We start from the raw sequence: 20,093 nt of genomic DNA, 5'->3' as shown, positions 1-20,093 counted from the left end.
ATGTCTGATGACGAAGAGGAATTAGTTTCAGAAGGTTCTGATGAAGATGGGGAAAATCTGGAGCATGAAGAAGGAACTAATGAAGAACCTGTTCATAAACGAGCTTTAACGAAAGAAATTATTGCTGAAAACTTATCAATACCATATAGACTTGGATACGGTTTTTCGTATGCTTATATAAAACTTGATTGTTCTGACAAGTTAGTATTATCTTTTTGGTTGAACTCCAAATACTTCTGTTCTAAGTTTTTCGGACATGCCTATCTTGCTTCAAAAGATTAAACTTTTAAGAGAAATGTTAAACGACAACATACAACTCTGTACATTACTGCGATCGGTATTCCGAGCTTGAACCTCTCTCTCCACTTTTTATTCGCAGTCCTCGAATCTGCTCATGACAACTGTGTCATACTCGTTATATTAATGCCTGACCCTTGGGTAGGGTGTTCCAGTCACTGACCACACGATAACAAAAAAGGGATCACACTTTGAGTTTATTTTCTGGAAGTTCTTAAACCTTTTTGCAGTGTCCTTAATGATGGTTACTACCTAACATACGGAGTGATAACATAAGGTCACCTTGCTTTCCATAATAAGATAAGGGGGAGATGTTTAAATGGTTCAAATGGTTGTGGACGGAATAGAAGAAGCTCCTGCTTAACGGGCTTCTGTGTCTAATAGCAGTGGATCGCCAATACCTCCAGGCAAGAACCTAGGTATATTAACGATTATAGAGGAAAAAAGAATTTGGTAAATCATAATAAGATGTTATCCTTAGTCCTTAAGAATAGGTCAAGTTTCCTCTTAAAGGACTCCTGAGAAGTCACTTGGACTGACTCAATTGGCAGCGAATTCCAGCATTTGAAAACCCTTCAGGAGTAGAAGTTGTGTCTGCAGTCTGTTCTGCTTTGTTGGGTCACCAGTTTTTGGGTGTTACCTCTTAGGTTAGTGTTGTGACTGAGCTTAAATAGGTGTTTAAGAGGATGACGAGAAGTGTTAAGGATACTGTAAGTCATAAGAAGGTCACGTCAAAGACGCCTATACTCTAATAGGTAAAGGTTAAGTGATTGGAGGCACTCTTCATAATGTTTTAATTTGAGTCCCCGAACTGATTTCGTGGCTAGCCGTTGGATACGTTCCAGAGTGTATGAGTTTTGATTGCTTGTCAAAGGAGAGTTTGGAAAGATCTACGATCAACTTAGTTCCCTCATACTGAATATACTCGAACGTGTGAGCGCCCTTAATTAGGCATGGATCAGCTGCCTAGATGAAATATTCTAGGCTAGATCTTACACAAGTGGGGCATTCTTATCAAAGCACTTGGATGTTTGGCTAAGTGATCGTAGCATTTGAAAACCTTCTACAGATGTTGTATTGCAGCGCGCAGTTGTTTTCAAGTAATGGATCACTATTAATCCTAGGTCTTTTGATTTTGTTTGCATGGAAGCGTTTTCCCATTGATAGTATATTGGTGACCAATCCTATATCCAGTGTTTTTTATCGCACTACTCCTAGAACTAATCTTCAAACCCTGACTTTCGGACTAGTTAAATAGTCTGTCCAGATCAGCTTAGAGATCGAATTGATCACGTTAACTAAGTGTTGTTATTTGGACTTTACATTGTCAAATATGTGTCGACGGCTTAAACAGTCTTAGTAATTTATTAACATGAAGGGGAATAAGTACAAGACCTAAGATTGTGTCGGTTTTAATCCAGAAGTTGTCTCATTTACCTTCACTATCTGTCGTTAACCACAGTAGAAGTTTCTTATCCCAACTTGTATGGTTCTTATTATTCCAAAGCTTAAGTGTTTCTGTATAAGCCCTAAGTGAGATTTCTTGTTCATACCTTGCTGAAGTCAACAAATGTCACATTGACAGGTAAACATCTGTCTTAAAATCCTGTTCAATTCTCTCTAGAAATCAGTGATTCAGTTAGGTATTAATATCAATTCGAAAATTCTTGTTACTCCAGAGTTAACAGATTACCTGATGCTATATGACCTAAAAACTTATTCATAATCCTTTTTTAAATATTTTAACTACTGTGCCAGTTGAACTGACAAGCAAGTGATTAGGTACTATCTGTCTCTTTTCATACTTAAATATACGGCCAACGATCGCATCCTTCCACTCTCTAAGGAGTTGTGTTTTGGAAACAAACATGTTGAGCAGCATAGTTAGTGGTTTTAGAAGAATTTCCGCGAGGAATCACAGTAATTGTGGATGTAACCCATCAGCTTCCAATAATTTACTGTGTTTACGATTAATTGGCAATAGAAGAACGGTTTCCTTAATTACAGGCTTTGGTCTTATAGTTGGTAGTTTAACAGTGTGACTATGAGAAGTGTTAACAACAATATCTTCGAAATAGACTTTGCTAAAATAGTTTCATAAAATTTCGGCCTTGACCATATCTGACTGTGCAAATGTATCTGAATTCTCGTATAATAATAATGCAGGGGTTCCATCACTTCGTTTTCGATCCTATTAATATGCTAAAGCAATCGTTTCGGACAAGCACGATCGTCGTGTACCAACTGTATTTCATAGATAGTACATAAATTGACCCTAATTCCTAGAAATGATGTGGTGACAAATAAACTGTTACAATATGTAGTGATAGCTTACTCCTAAACTGGTTTGAATGCCTAATATTTTATAAGTTTACATGAATATTCCTGCATAGTAGAGTAGAACCTGGTGACGATTTAATTGAAGACAATTTTGTTCACTTATACATGTTATTCTAAACATTAAACAAGCAAGATGTACGATTATAAATCCAAAACTCGAAACTAGGTAGTCTAGAGGTTTGTGCAGGTCGTCTTGAAACTGTTATTTTGAGAAGCTTAAATCTCTCCTCTCTCATCTTTTTACTTGGAGGTTATTTATTGTTAACTTTCAAACCTACACCGTCTCAATAATAAGTGTATTATTACTACAGGTAAGTATCAAAAGTTTGCTATTTGTTATACACAAGAGAACTAAAATAATACCTCACATTCGAGCCAAAGTTATGCTCTATAACTAGAAATCGTATTGTCTGTATCAAGCTATAAGTTAAGTTTTTACTACGCTTTAGATCAATCATAATAAGACCAGTCTCAGAGTAACCTGTTAAGTATATAACACTAATTCTTAACAAATTCAATTATAAGTTTCAAGTGTTTCGAAAATAATATTTCAACGGTTGAATTTACTACAAGATCAGTGATCAATGGTTGTAAAATATCGACACTCGTTGATAAACTTTAAAATTTATTCCATATTCGTTCTCTTTATCCCCCAACATTTGTATCCCATATTATTTCTTTTCTCTTTATAAATTAACTTTATTCAGTGGCTAATTGAAAATTTAGCTCTATTTAATGGTACATGATTTTCAAAGTTTTCTTACTGACTTTATTCTGTAACGTAAATGATCTAAAAGGTGGACTGACCTCTTTAAGCCACAGAACCAAATAATGATCACTTGCTCAGTAGTTGGCACCGTTACAGTTAGGCGTAAGACACTTGACAGAGATAGCAAATCAGTTGAAGTTGTGAATACTCATCGACTGAGATGTTTGAGATATTTTTTACTTGTGTCCAACCATGTCCAACCTTGACGGGTGTTAGAGTAGGTTTAAAAAAATCTAGGGGTGGGAGGCAAACCAAAACGCAGCGTTAATCCATGAAATTACTGACTTTTAGTTAGAGTTATGATGGGAAAAACAGGTTATTTGGTTGGGGTCCATATGACAAGTGTGATCAGTAATTCGAGACTTTGGGTAGAGTGAGTCTGAATCAGTCACAGTGACGCAGAAATATTTGCTCTAGATCTTCGGTTTCGATATTTTTTCATTTGTAACTTCACACTCTGTCCTTAACAGCCATATTTTCAACAACAAGTGTTTTTTATTGTAGTTGCTACATTATTTCCATTTCTTTGCTATCCATCTTGAAAATTCCATCCTATTTTAACAAAGCGTTTTAGCAACCTGCCCAGCGCATATCCGTTCCAGGCCCTAATTCAATTATACTCAGTTGTGATTTACGTCTAGAAGCATTTTAGTAGTTGAAGTTGGAATTTGTGACTTGTAGAATCAAGCCAATATCTAAAGTAAGGTAGTTAGCCACCCAAGCCATTAGATGAATGCTACGACATTTTGAAAATAGATTAAAACAATGAACACAATTTTTGACCAAGCAACTTGAACATAGTCTGTTATCAGTGAAAACAAACATTTTGAGCTCAATCACTAGTGACTTCATAGATAAACATTGGTGAAAGGTCTCAAATTAAGACTAAACATACGGATATATTTGGTTCCCCTGGATTCTTTAAGTGATAAATACTAGTTTAGTATTTAATTAGAGCAGTTTTAATGCCGAACTTGTAATGAGACATAATATTTTAGAAAGGAATTTTACGTGTTAAAAACATTGTGGTTTATAAAATAAGATAAACTCTTTCAATTTACAAACCAAGTTTAATTCTTACGAGAATTAGCTAGATTTTTTAATCAGATGTACTTTTAATAAAAAGGTTTTTTGAAAGATTACTAAGTTAATTACCGGTTTTAAACAAGTAATTTTATGAAATATCCAATATTATTAACATCATCAGACATAGAATTAGTAGTACAATGTTTTTATCTCAACATATAATATAAGTCATCAATAATAGTATAGAGATGTCGAAGCTTTAGACCAAAAATAACTAGGCGGGAACCTCAAGTGAATTAAATATCAGATATCTTTTATTTCGGGTTTTAGTCTAGGATAAACTTGAAGACCTTAGCCTGTAAAATGACTTTAAGAAAACCTTATTCTGAGAACTCTAATATAAATCAATTATATCCGACATAACTTATTCCTTATTTGTGGCGATAAAATTATTACGCATCTGTTTTCATTCTTTAGGAAATTTGTGGAAATTATCAGATGTCAGTCCACTAATCTGCCTTATTGTTTTACATTTTGTCGCATCAGTATCGTGTAACATCAGAATACCAGATATGCTTGATGAAAATAGGTCTTTCCCTACTGAATTTTCTTCAAGAAGAGCCCTAAATGTTTGATGAAATTTCTGAAAGTTTTATACTAGGTTTCGATAAAAATATGATATTCAGTCTTTGTTGAATCAGTTCGTCAGTCTCCAATGTCTGTAGAGGCAGAAAACATAATCTCAAAGCCATCTTTAATAGATCTTTAATTACCTTTAGGACTTTAATTGTCTTTAGAACATAAGTTAATATAATACGTGTAGAGCTAACGAGTAAATATAGTCAGTCAGAAAAGGATGATAATTAAAACAGCGCTAAACAATAATGGTAGTGTAACAAGACGACAAGTTAAAGGCAGCAAACATATTTATAGGGAGTTTACAAATTCCGCAAACTATTAGCTTAATAAACAATGGGCCTCAAGGATGGATCCATTCAATGAACTACCTATTTAAGTAAAACTTGAGTAGTCGTTTCTTCGGTCATGTTTATAAACTAACAACTTTAATAGTATAGTTTGCATATCTATTGAGCAGGCTTTGTTTGCTGATTGAAGAGATATTCTAAATCCATTACCCTACAATTTCATAATGCTTTTTATATTTCATTCAAATAATATCAGCGATATCCAAAGTTAGAAACTGATGTAGAAAATAACTAAGTTCATACTACCTGATATTTTTTTCTGATTGTATGTGCGTGGTGTGGGCTACTTATGTCCACATAAGTAGTATATGGTGATGGTCAGACATAGAATGTATTTTGGCAGAAAACCGATAAGGAAAGAACTGAAATGAAGCGCGATTTGTAGGAAAATGCATGAACAATGAAAGTAGAGAAGATGAACTGATATTGACCGAAGGAACAGTGAAGATTGAGACAATTGGTTGTGATTTTGCAAATTAACTGTTTATTGTATGGTTATCAGAATTTAGTGAGATAGTCTGTAACTTGTGCTTAAATACATTCGATTGTCCCCAGTCGTGTTCTTGTCCACTACATGTGTACCTTAATTCTTTTTCCATCCATAACAGAAGTCTATTCGACATTGAGATTCTACGTGGATACATTCATTTACGTTTTATCATGTTGAGCAACAATTTTATAACAGATTTATCACCACTTACTGAAATGTCAAATTTACAATATTTGAAAGTTGACAATAATCAAATTACTTCAGCTGAATCACTGAAATCATCACGTTATCTTCAATATTTAGATCTTTCAAGTAACAAATTGACTACTATAAATAATCTTTCGTTCCCATATTTACAATATTTAAAGGTGAATGGTAGGTTGAGTGTAATTTTTCATTGTTTGCTTGACGGAATTTTGTTTATCGTGTAAATAGATGTATACTACTGTGTAGATTATGAGTAGCCATATTGTACGATCAGCTCATAATACTGATATCAATATAATCAACTTATTTGTAAGGATTTGAATCTTCCCGTAGCTGATGTTAAAGACTGTAATTGATCAGCCTCTTTTAGCATATGTTCACACTGTCTGTAATGTCTCGACATATCCAATAAGTCACAAGGATTTAGGTAGGAACGGATGTTGAGTTGTGAAAACAAACACTGGGGTATAGGTAAATTCAGTTGACGAGTTCCAACTAAGTCGAAACGCGCGTCCTGGATTGACTCCTAGCGACTAACAAAATTTTAATTTAAAAATACTGAGTAATATCGAAATTTGTCACTTAAATCAATATTATTCATGATATTTAGTGACTAATAATAAACTCACGCAATAAAATAAAAGTGAGTGATCTTCCTGTTGTAATCTGGTCTCTGGGGAATTATAATTAGAAAAATACCACATTAGACATGTGAGGATTAGAAAAAGTTGATAAAATAAAACTGGATATAGGAAACCAGGGGAGTTTTTTCATATAATTGTTTGTTAGATGAGAAATATAACATTTTAAACGGTGGAACTACTTGGCTTAACTTTAAGAAAAACTATTTTCAGTTGTCCTCAGTCTATTAGTGTTTAAATTGTTACTGAGAAATTCAACTCGAAAGGTAACTATGAAATAATATTCTGGACAAATTCATCGTATCGTAAAAGTTAGGAAACTGAAGTTATGATTTATATCACGAACCGACATCATCTGTATTGCCAAAATGTTATTCAGCCATATAGATGGATAAGTTCTGCTCCAAAATGTGAAATTCACTAGATCGAACCCGGTCATTTCATCTATAAATTATAGCCCCATCATTCTGAGCTTTAAATTAATGTTAATTAATTTGATTTAAAATATTTGAACCATCAGATTTCATCCCACTATTTCAACTATTCCATATTCATTGACATTTCGCGTATATATTTATTTTGAATTGAAGCTCTGCACATAAGTAAATCACTGAGTGACTACATTTGATTTGAATTTAGTAATCTAGAGGTATTGTGTCTGCGGCGAAGTCTGTGGGTCCTGGCCTCAATTTTATTTACAGTTATGAGTAGGGTCTCCCTGGGAATCTTATAAATACTAGGGTGAACCAATAGCTCAGTGTTTGTTGGTATTCAATAGTTCTTCAGGTGTTAACCCTTGATAAAGACGATCTTTTTCGTAAAAAGATAGATTAACTTTTCAGGCAATAGTTCGCGAAAAAAGCAGTTAATTACAGCAGAAAAGTTGTACTATCAAAGTGACATTCATTTTGCTTGAATTTTGAACTTCTGTAACTAAATGTTGTTTTTTTCGTCTGATTGAGAGAAATGAAACTATAAGGAATTTAGTTCAATAATAGTGTAATAAGATAAAACATACTGACCGTTCCCTTTATATTCCCGTTAAATGTTTCATACCGACCATCTTTTATTAAAAAGTATATGTAATTTACTGTTTTACTAATATCTCTAGTTATCTTTAAATATTTATTTACTCTAATTTTGTTATAGACAATGCAATTGCCTCATTAAAATCCGAAACCGATACAAATCTTAGTTCTGAACAGTTTCCGGATTTGCATACACTTGAATTACGTGGTAATCGATTGAGCACATTGAGTGGGATTGATGATATGATTAATTTAAAGACTTTATACTGCGCAGAAAATCTATTACGTAGACTAGAAGGTATTTCTAGTTTAAAATCATTAGTTCGTTTACATTTACGTGATAATCGTCTATCAAAGTTAACAGATTTTACAGAAAATTTAACTTCATTAGAATATATTAATTTGAGGTTTGTTCATGTGTCTTTCTTGAACTTTTATTTTAAAATATAATTTCCATGCATCGTATGATTGAAGACTTTTTACTTACAAAACTAAGGACATAGAAACTATGGTGAACATCGTTTCTCTTTAATTTAAGAAAATTCGACCACTTGAACTCACTATACGCTTTTTAGAATTTTAACTAGTAAATGTGAGGGAAATCATTCCAAATATTTTCAGTTATGTCATCTCTAGCTTAAATATATGAATGACTATTGTCTACTTCCAGAGAATTCAGCAGAAATTAAATTTACTTCATATTGATCTTTATTCTAATAAAATCTAGTCAATATATGTTGGTTAATGACCCCCTCCATGTTTGTTCAAACATCTAGAGTTGTAATTGTCTGACTTAAAAACACACAGTTCATTTTAAAAACAAAGTCCTGTATATTTTATTTACCTTAATACCTACTGTATCCTCCCATCTCCAAAGCTGTAGTCCATTGGATACCATCAAGATCAATGGTTATAGACTTGTTTTAATTTCAATCTTCCAAAATAGATTTTGTGTTTTGGTTTTCTGCATTAAGAAATGTGAAGCACCTAAACGAATTCGTTTTTTAAGTAGGCTGAGAAAGCTAATGGTTTCTTCTTAAACTATAAAAATCTTACCTTATAAGAAGTGAAACAATCTCATATTCCTATCCGATCAACAATATTAATATTGTTGTGTAACTTCTTTATCGGTTTAATAAGTGATTAAAACTGCAAAACTGATATTTCAAAGTTTTCAAAAGGAAGCTACCCACTTAAACAAGAGCTAGAATAATTGATAAAATTTGGGGAACTATTCATATCTTTCGATATATATATGACAATGACCCTAGAAAATTTTTATTATTCCATCTATATTCTTCCTTTCATTCATATACACCAATAATCCACAATTAAGTTCAATAAGTAAATTCGGGTACCTTGAAAAGTCTTTTAAGTTCGATGTTGGCTGAAATTGTTTTTCAATTGTAAACTTTGAATAGGTGAACTTTGTGTGAAAAATAGATTAGATGGTATTTCAAAATATGTATGATAACGATAAACTCATTAAATATAATAACTTTGAAAATTCTTAGAATGTATACAGTCTTCTCAGCAAGCGTATGTATTTCAATTTTTATCATCAAGACTATGATTTGTAAGATTTTAAGACTGTTGATTATCACAGTATCATTTGTAATCTTTTTGACCTGAATTTCAGTCGTGTTTCATCTATCATCATGCCTTAAAACACTAATTGAAAATTAAGTTACTCGTATGTCATCACAACGTACAATTTCATCAATCGTTACATTTAATATTTGACAAAATATTTACAGAAAACTAAGGAAAATTGATATCACGTAAAACCTAAGGTTCATTAAAACTGTGCATCAAATATATATTACTTTTAAGTAGCTTAAATTTATCCATATAACCGGTATCTGGTCCCTCAGCTAACATATCTGTAGATCATTCTTCACAAAGCGTCTAAACTTCATACAGTAATTGAATTCCTAATTTTCGCTATCTTTAACACAGTTTCACAAAGTCCAGTTGAATGACTGCAACCTATGGAACTAACTATGTCGAGAGTCAGGCGGCTACCAACTCATAACAATGGTAGATGGTTGGGCCGTGTCATTGGACCGACTTAGTATAGTAAATGTTAATTTCATTGAATTTCGTCATAGCTCTCCACATTAGAGGATATTTTTACAATACAACTTTTAGACTGGCATTACTTCACACATAGTTAATGATAACTCTGAACCAATCAACGTAAATTACATTATCATATTACTTTACAATCATGTGTTTAATGTTTGCCTACATTTTACTATTCAAATATATTATAGAGGAAATCAAATTTCTAAATTTTCCGAAGTCAAACGATTAAACTGTTTGCCCTCATTGAAATTTCTTTCATTAGTGGGTGAGTTATTCAATTTTTATACAAACAAAATGATTGAATCATCTCTAAAATAGTGTGGTTAATAGCACATAACTTATTTAAACACAACAGAAAAATATGAGAATCAGTTGGAATTTCTAAGTTGTAACAACATTGTGAAGAGTCTAGAAAGTCTCATTATTCTTCTCCAATTATACTCCTTATCACTTAATAGCCTTCCAATGCTCCCAGTAAAATAAAAATAAATGTCTAACTTCAACTAATCCATGAAGTTGAGCAACCATTCACCAATTGTCTTCAGTGTCCAGTGTTTCCAGGTTTTCCATGGTGGTCTAGCTTCAATTGACTCACGCTTTCAACTATGAAACATACTAAATCTCCACAAAACCCCTTCTGGTAATTAAAAATAAATGACTTGTCAACTTGTAAAGCGTGTCTTCAATTCCTAAGACAATCATTCAAAAGCGCGTCACCCAACTATACAGTCAGAGATATTACTACCAAGCTTTTCGATCAGCGAATAACCTCATGTAGAACTAACTTGTTCGAAGTTATCAGCCATCAAATATTAACAAATGCGGTGTATTATAATGTTTGATGTTAACCCAATTCTATCTCTCGAGGACCTGAAGATCCTGATGGTATTGTGGAAGCCTATCGTTTATGAGTCCCATACTAGGATGAAACAACTGCACATTACTCTCAGTTTTCGGTATTACATCAAGTGGAATCAACCTATGACTAGTCTCCGCAAAAACCCTTCAACTAGGATTTTACATTCATTCACACACATATCTTTAATTTACATTGAGGCATATTGAAATAATTTTGATATACCTACTCATATTACTATCAGTAGTTGATGTTGCTATATTGAAAATACTCAAAAAATTGTGATAATAGGTTTCTTTTAAATATTCACTAGATAATCCAATTACAGAAAAAGATAATTATCGCCAAATGGTAGTTGGTTTAGTTAATAGATTACAGCGTTTGGATAAAAAGCGTGTTCCAGATATGTTTCGCAGTACAGCCATGGAGTTTGTAACAAAACATGTAGGTTTTCATATAGAAGTTTTAAATGTTTTTTGTAGTTGATTATGTAAACTCAAGATTCGATTGTTATTTAATTAGGCTTACAGTAGATAAATTTATTTCCGATTTGATGTGTTTCACATTCAGTCAACTCAGGATAGTCTAGTCTGCTTTTCGATACCAAATGAATTACTGTCATTATAAATAAACAACTTAACCTACAAATTAGCTGAGCAAAACAATAAATTTCTTCGATAGAGATGTTTTTATTATCCCCTAAAGTGTTTTTGTATGCATTGCCAATACCGCTGCCAGAGATGAAAATGATTTACGATGTAATAACATTTATAGTGCACTATGACCTCTGATTATCTAATATCAGTAGCTACTTCGAATTGTATAAATTTCATAAGTAGAAATGATCATATGATATCACCATGTTAACAATGAGAGTGGCTCTCAAGGTTATTTGTGTAGTACAATAATCAAAGAGGTGTCATTATATTTTATGGCTTAAAGAACAAGATATCAAGTAAACTCATGTTCCTTACATTAACTGAAGTTATTTCTTTCTAAAGAAAACGCATTTCTGTTTGAATAAATTGTTTTTCTAAATAATACTGAGCTTACTTTCTATCAACATTGAGTGGTAGAACAAAGCATCAAAAGGTGTAATAGGAAATCAAAAATACCCCTGAAGAATTTTTAATATGTACCGTTTTTTGAAAGCATTATTCAAAATCATTAGTAGCATAAACGACTAAGTTGTTGCCTTGTCATCCAGTAAAAGACTAAAAAAGACAGCTTTGACATTACACATAAATAAAATAGTTTTCTTTATTATAAATATACGTATATGTCAAATTCAAGAAAAAAGTACGCTTTACTGATGCCAAGAACAAACAAACTACATCTATTTATAAAACAAGACTAGAAGGTAGTACTGAGGACTATTTTAATGCTCAAAAAGTTTTTATAATGCCAGACAAAATTGGCACTGATAAGAATATTATTATATCAAATGTGTAACATCAAACTATTTTATTGTTGTGTTCAATGCTTTAATGTTAAATGGTATTGAGTGTTATATATATATATATTCATGTGTGTTATTTAGAAACAAAGTAATGATCAACTGTGAAATGAGAGTAGAAGAACATTAGAAATACAAAGCAAAATACTCAGACACACAAAAAAGTCTGTGACATTTGACCGATTCCTAGTCAATATTCTTTTCTTCTTCTGCTTCTTTAAATTTCACACAAGTTGGTTTATAAATATTTGTTTAATCACGGATTAATATCAGCTAGAAAGTCATTGAAGAGGATTAAGCAGTGAATATCTGTTTTATTTTAGTATAGGTTTCTTCAAGGAATCATATTCATAACCTGAGAAGAGATTTAACTTTAGGCCTTCAGGTCTCACAACAAGAAATTTACCATTAACTCAGAAAGTCAGTCATTCAGTCTTATGCGAAGTATAATTTGGCAAATATATATGGATCGCTTCGTCGTCATATCATATTAACAGAGTGAGATGAAATTATCAAGATAAATACCAGAGCAGTAGGAGTAGAAACAGCATCTGTAGTATTAGGAAATATTAGACAGAAGAGATATGATTACAGAGTAAAAGGTGAATCTGAGGAACTAAAAAGCATACGATAAATTTGAAACTCAGAACCTGAGAGGAACTAAAGAGTAAATGCATTTGGACCATCCTAACTATGTCATCTAACATTTCCAATCACTGATTACGATAATTTCATGAACGTCGACTAGGTAGTCTACACACATCAAAGCGGCTTAGTCCAACTGTCAGTGGTTTCATAGATTGATATTATATTTTGGTTTGGTAGTCGCCGATTTTCCTCCAACCTACTTCTAAACTGGCCAACATCGAGCATCAATCGGTAACTCAGTAGCTATTGGTCCAAACCTTGTTCTATTATGGCTATAAGCACACTTATCACCCGATACTGTGATAATGACCGTCTCACTCTCAAATCGGTTTATTTTAAAGACTAGGGATTCATACTAGATCTCCAGGAAAATTCATATTCTTACTTTCTAAACTGGCAACTAGATCACATGACATCAATTTTAATAAGTGAAAAAACTAAGTGAACCCATCTCCCTTTCTCTATAGGTTGGGACAGAAAACATGAATGGTAAATACAATCGGATGAGTGTGTAGTACTACCCAAGTCTAATACTGATGAGTTATGTCATTTACAATGAAGCAAAAGAGATATTAAATAAACGTTAACGATGGTGTGTAATGACCTCAATAAAAATGGATTGAGACAGATCTTCAATGAAATATAACAGTTTAGGAGGCTGAAAATTAGCTGGCATATATTATTCTACTCCGACAGTCCCGTCAGAACTGTATCAAATAGTTTTCTAAGCTCTTAGTTTACGCTACAGTTTATATCACAGTCTAACCTTAGTTAAATAATTACTGAAAACTGGAGGAGTACTGGGCAGTAGTTTAGTCACAGTATGGAACTCCCCAGCAGTGTCAGTTCACGACCACACTTATGATTTAGACCGAGACCCCCGGTCTCACGCGTGACCACTTTACCTTTAGACAACTAAATAGGTATTCGATGATTTATATTTCTAACTTCAATCTGTTTGCAATATCGAGGAACTATCGTCTAGTAAGTTAAATGTGTAAAATTTTTTGAATATAAAACGAACAGTGTTTTATACCGAAACAGAACAACACATAGTCAGTAACATTTAGTATCGAAAAGTTATCCTCCAAAGTAAATTTCCTGAGTTTTAATTCGTGTAAATGTTTTATTTAACCAATATGTAACATCAGCTTCCCCCAATATTTTATTTTATTTTAAAACTAAAAATTAGACTACTTTTAGTGATGTATCCTCAAAATTGAGATAGTTTAAATGATATAATTTCATTCCATAAGCAGTATAACTAAAAAGCTCACTTCAATATAAAGTAAAGGGTTTGGCAATGATTTCCAGAATGATAATGAGAATAAAATCTAGCTCAATTGCGAATTCCTCTTCATCATCTAAAATTCCTTTTTTTATTTAATAGACTGAAATACTAGAACAGGAGTTGAATGAAGCAGATATCATTGAAGAACATATACCCGAAAGTATGAAAGAAGATTTAAATGAAGAAAAAGAGAAAGTGGAAGAAGAAGAAGAAGAAGAAGGACAACAACAAAAACAAGATGTTGATGATGAAAGTGGTAGAGAACAAGTTGACGAAGAAGACAATGATTATCAAGAGGAATCAGGTGAAGATGAGGTAGGGAAAAACTCAACGTAAACTACAGATTATATTTACAATCATCATGAATCCACTTGCTTTTATTTCTTGGATGATAATAATCCATATATTAGCTGATTGGAGGTGGTCAGGACGAAACCCTGCTCGATTTACATTTTTTTACTATTTAATACTCGTTTGTATGGCATACGTTTGATCACCAGTCAGCTAATACTCACTATGTGATGAAAACCTCTATCACTTAGTCTCATAATCTAAGACGTTACTAATGAACTATCCTGTGCACGACTGATCGTCCATTAAACTGAGATATTTAAAACTAATCGATCGCTCAATAGTGACAAACGTCACTTAAATATACTTCGACCAGAATTAAAGGACTATCTTTTACTGAGGAGAAACATCCATCATCTGAATTAGAATTGTAAATAGCTTGACTAATTGAAAGTGAAACTGATAGAAGTGATTATTCTATAAACACAATTCTCTTATAAATGCTAGCTAATAGGTGAATCCAAACTGCATATTTCACTTTGTACTAAAACCTATCCGTTGAATTCAATGCTTACATCTCCATTCTTAAGACTTTCATATACCAGAATGTTAAATGCATCTAGTTAACAATTCGCAAAAACAGTCTAAAAACCCCATACTACTAATAAGTCAGAATTAAGAAAATGAGAATTTCGTACCATCGAAAATTTCACTTTTAAAAATTATCTATGTCTATATCCAGAAACGTAAAGGAAAATAACAAATGCTTTACTCTTAATTAATGAGTTAGGGTTTTTCTTTAACTTTAATTTCTATGTAAATAATAAAACCGGAGGTTAAGTGCTCTGGTGCGAGACTGGTAGGTCCTGGGTTCGAATCTCGCGAGGCGGGATCGTGAATGCGCACTGCTAAGGAGTCCCACGATAGAACGAAACGGCCATCCAGTGCTTCCAGGTTTTCGATAGTGGTCTAGCTTCAATTGACTCATGCTTTCAACTATGAAAATGCTGAAATCTTCACAAAACCCCTTCTAATATAAGGCCATTATAGCATATTTACATTTTAATTACTGTAATTGGTGACCAAACAGTATCTTACTCTAACTGAATGAACTTTATATTTATGAAAAATCATATTAGACCGTAAAAAGTTAACATTAAAACTTCAGTGTCTAATGACGATTTTTTTTGATGGCGTATCAAACACAAAAATTTATTTGTTTTGCCCTTTTATCAAAATTAAAAATAAAAAAAACGAAACAAAACAATTAGTGACTAATCAATTACTGACAATGAACATTTAAAATTGTGTTTAGAAATTATGTAATCAAATCAGAAGTGTTTTGTTTTGTTTTTTTTGGCAAAACCAAATAAGTTGAGTTTATTATTATTATTATTGTGCATTGGCCTATAAGCTGATGACCTACATCATTATTTAGATCATTATATTTTTTTTGCTTAAAATTATTAAAATATTTTATTTTTCATTTGGTTAACTATTGACGAAATAAATTCGACATTCATCTAACAGTTATAACTTATAATGAATTCAATAACTGTAAAGATAACACTTTTACTCTTTTTTTGATTTATATAGTATACAGAGAAATTGATTTTATAGTTGAAATCATGATTCATTTGAAACTAGACCACCATGGAAAACCTGGAAGCACTAAACGGCCGTTTCGTTCCATTATGAGACTCCTCAGCAGTGCGCACCCACGATCCCGCACTCGCGAGATTCGAACCCAGGTCCTACCAGTCTCGAGCAGGAGCCCTTAACCGATAGACCACTGAGCCGGCATCCAACGGTGACTGATTTTAAACAAGATACTGATAGAAATAATAGAAGAAAAAAAGCGCTACTAACGTAATACTTACAACTTAAATAGAAAGAAACAGATGACTAATGTTTACTGATTTTCAATAACTATCTGGTTAACAACAGTCGATGGTAAAAACTAGAAATTTAACAAACCTTCCATGAAAATAGAACTTTTGACTAAAACACCTAAAAATTGGAATACTAAAATTATTAAAACCAATCAGTGTATGACCCTAATGAATTTTGATTGAAACTGTTTGGAATTTAATTTTATCCAAATATATGGAAAGTTTATTAGTATTACTTATTAAACCAAATAATAATTGTGAGTCTACTAGTGAATAGATTCTAGATAGACTCTTGGTATTCATACGAGAAGTCCTAAATTTAATTATATGTATTGGTAGTGATAAAGTTACCTATCAACATTATTGAATGATTGTTATGCTGCATTTTAAATTTACTAAAATTTAGAAAAATTTGAAATGCTGGAAACTGATTTATTAGTCAGAAATTAATGCACTCACTATGAGATCTGAAAGTCCTAAACTCAAACACTAATAGTATGCTAGTTGTTCTCACCGTTGAGAAGTCTCAAACTATAAGATAACAGCTATCTGACACTATGATTTTCAATGTTTCACCAAGATTATGTCAGTTCACTGAGTAAATTATCCACATATATTTATATTATAATAATTTAATCATTTAGGGAAATTTCACTTAAATGAATATTTCCGTTTATTTTATGAAGGATGATGATATTGTCGAAAGTGAAAAAGAAGGAGAAAATGAATAAGAAACAGGAGAAATATGAAAAACAAAATCAGATCAGTTTAAAAAAAATAACCTCAGTCAATGTAAAGAAAATAAACCCAACTCATAAAATCAACAAATAGATGCTTTTATCGTCTGTCTGTAAATTGTCTAATATAAAATTTACAAAATCAAATAATTCATTGTGTTTTTCCCTTATGAGTAGTGAAGTGGGGTAAAGTGAACTTAGTGTCCGTTTCACTTTTGAACTTTTATTCTTTTTATTTCTATTATTACTGATATTGTATAAGTATTGCATAAGGATTAGCAAACATGAAACTTATAATAATAAAATTATTTTTTATTCAGGACTGATGCATCATCTGGAGAACAATTGAAAACTAAAAAGTAATTGGCACCAATTTATAATCTGTCATTAGTGTCCACCTACGACCCATAAAAAATCAATGCTTCACTACATAATAGAGGGGAATTCAATTGCCTAAAATATTATAGTATTCTTTGAGTAGTTCTAGGTCTTTTGCCCGTCTTCACTAAATAAGGAACTAGTGGCTAAGAACGGCCCAAGCCGTTGGAACTAAAGTTTATCCACTACTGTTTGTGGAGTTCCACATTATCAAATTAAGCTTTTTAGTAAGTGGATTTATCAACCAAATTCCTTAGGACATCGGTTTCAATGAAATAATTAGATAAATACTTTCAGTATTGCCCAAGTGGTGACAGAAAATTCGTCCACTACAACTAACCATCTTCATTTTTCTTACATTGAACAGAATGAACAAAGATATAAGGCATTTTGTACATTTACACAAATCATTTTACGGTCTTATATAAAAAGTCTATTAACTATAATATACACACAATGTTATAGTACTAAGAATTAAGTAATACTAATGTTTATGTTGAAATTATTGATGAGAATTTATTTTGAAATGAATGACTATGAAATCAGGACATATCGAATATCACAATATAAAAGTACATTACTTATGAAGAAAGTATAAAATAATCATTCACTCACACACACACACACACTTTATATATATGTCCTTAGTATTATTTAAAGTTCAATAATGAATATAGGTGGATAATTAAAACTTAATATGACAGTTTATATTAAAAATTACTGAGATGAATGAAAAAAAACTAGTAATAACGTCATTACCACTTCAAAATTTTACATGACCCGAGTATTTATTTCAATGTTCATGGATTTCGAATGTGTATGAGCACGAAACCTTTTTGAAATTCTAAACATATTTAATAATAAATTCATTTGGTATTGTTTGTTTGAATCTTCCCATTGATGTTTAGGACTGTAACTGGTCATTCTCTAATTGGCATATGTGCATACTGTGCGTATTGCCTCGATATAGTCTTAATTCACAAGCATCGAATCCCAGAGTGAACATCAACTCTGAAATGCAGGTACATTCAGATGACGAGTCCCAAATAGGACGAAACGCGAGTCCTGGATTCCACTGCTAGCCACTATCCATCTTACATATTTAATAATAGTTTTAATTATTTTGCTTATCTATAACTGAATGTAAAATACACTGTAATTTGATATATAGAAAAAGAGAATGGTACTTAACCAATATGGAAACTGGTTACTTGCAGACTAGATATTTTACTCAAAAAAATAATCTCTAACTGAAATAATGAACAATTTTCAAATATATATTATATCTTATCTGAGTTGCTTAGTTTAATGGTAAAGTTTTCATTGTTAAAAAGATATAGAGACTGGTCATACTAACCATGGAAACAGTGAAATTATTCAGTGAATGGTACACAATAACACCAATATCATTCACCTGAGCAACACATTTTCTCTCTCATTTCATAATAAGTTGCTGAACAATAAAAAGATCCTCTTAATAGTCGTACCATACTTGAGGGGTAAATTTACATCGTTTAACTAATAAATTATAACAAATGTAAAATTACGCAACCGTTCCACTTATGTGTATTTATGATTTCTACTTGTAATCAAATTTAGAAATAAACTGCTTTTTCTGTTTTACGCTGGAAGTCTCCCGATTATCGCTCAGCACTTTGTTTTCTGAGTAAATCATTCCTAAATTACTATAGTATGATTCTGAGTATCTCTCACGATCTGGACTTAGTCCAACCGTCTACGGTAAATTCTTTGGAAGCAAACTTTATTTGCTGGAACTCCATTACGGAAACATCTAGTGACACATCAATGCGGAAATTCAAGGGGCTACACAAAACACCGTGGTGATCGAGAACGTAAATAAAGAGCACTAATTTATTGTGTCCTCATAAATTATGAAAACCATACATCTAATACATCATTTGCACATTTTTCACCAACTGTCCTTTACATCCTTCATAATTCCTTCAATTCTCAATTCCTTTAAGATTCTCCTTCTGTTTTCACCAGTTCAATCTTCTCAACCTTCTTTTGACAGGCGTTCCACTTCTGATAGGTGTCACATAGTACTTATATCTGTCAGCGTAAGTAGCATACATCATAACACTGGTAGCATAGCAGTAAAACACAACCAGGTGACTTTATGGATAATTTTCCAAAGAAATTGATTTCAAAAAAGTGTGGCTTATTCATCTAAAAACCAAGCACTTACATGCATTCGTTCAAAGTCCTATATAATGATTAATCAGTGATGAACGTTTTGGCCAAAGTTATAATGTCTCAGCATGATATCTTTCCTTTTTAAAATACAACCTTCAAGATTAAATCAAGTGCCTTAGGGACTAAAGTGCTTTTTGATAGTGTAAAACCCATTGATTCGATTTTAATAGGTTCCGAAATGAGGCTCATCTTCTTTTATTCATTGTCAAATTCGTTTCAACTTGTTATCAACAAAATTCAGATTCCTAAGGAATATTTCTTCTGTTAGACAAGAACGTATATATCAGAGGGGGTTTTGTGGAGAATTTAGTATTTTCATAGTTGAAATCATGGGTCAACTGAAGCTAGATCACCATCGAAAACCTGGAAACACTGGACGGCTGTTTCGTCCTACTATGGGACTCCTCAGCAGTGCGCATCCACGATCCCGCACTCGCGAGTTTCGAACCCAGGAT

The 20,093-nt window shown here is 32.3% G+C and overlaps 1 protein-coding gene across 1 annotated transcript; it reads left to right on the top strand.

Moving 5' to 3' along the window:
* Positions 1–17,037, top strand: Smp_141280 (putative calpain 4, 6, 7, invertebrate; the record flags this gene model as incomplete). The annotated part of the gene is made up of 8 exons (XM_018793333.1): positions 1–200; positions 6,027–6,283; positions 7,906–8,191; positions 10,061–10,137; positions 11,042–11,172; positions 14,223–14,283; positions 14,362–14,438; positions 16,993–17,037. 8 exons carry the CDS (start codon positions 1–3, stop codon positions 17,035–17,037), a joined length of 1,134 nt encoding a protein of 377 aa, XP_018647856.1.
* Between the last annotated feature and the right edge of the window lie 3,056 nt (positions 17,038–20,093).

The sequence above is a fragment of the Schistosoma mansoni genome, chromosome 1 (genome assembly GCF_000237925.1).
Source record: "Schistosoma mansoni strain Puerto Rico chromosome 1, complete genome".
In the NCBI taxonomy this organism is placed as follows: Eukaryota; Metazoa; Platyhelminthes; class Trematoda; order Strigeidida; family Schistosomatidae; genus Schistosoma; species Schistosoma mansoni.
This window is presented reverse-complemented; position numbering and strand designations above follow the sequence as displayed.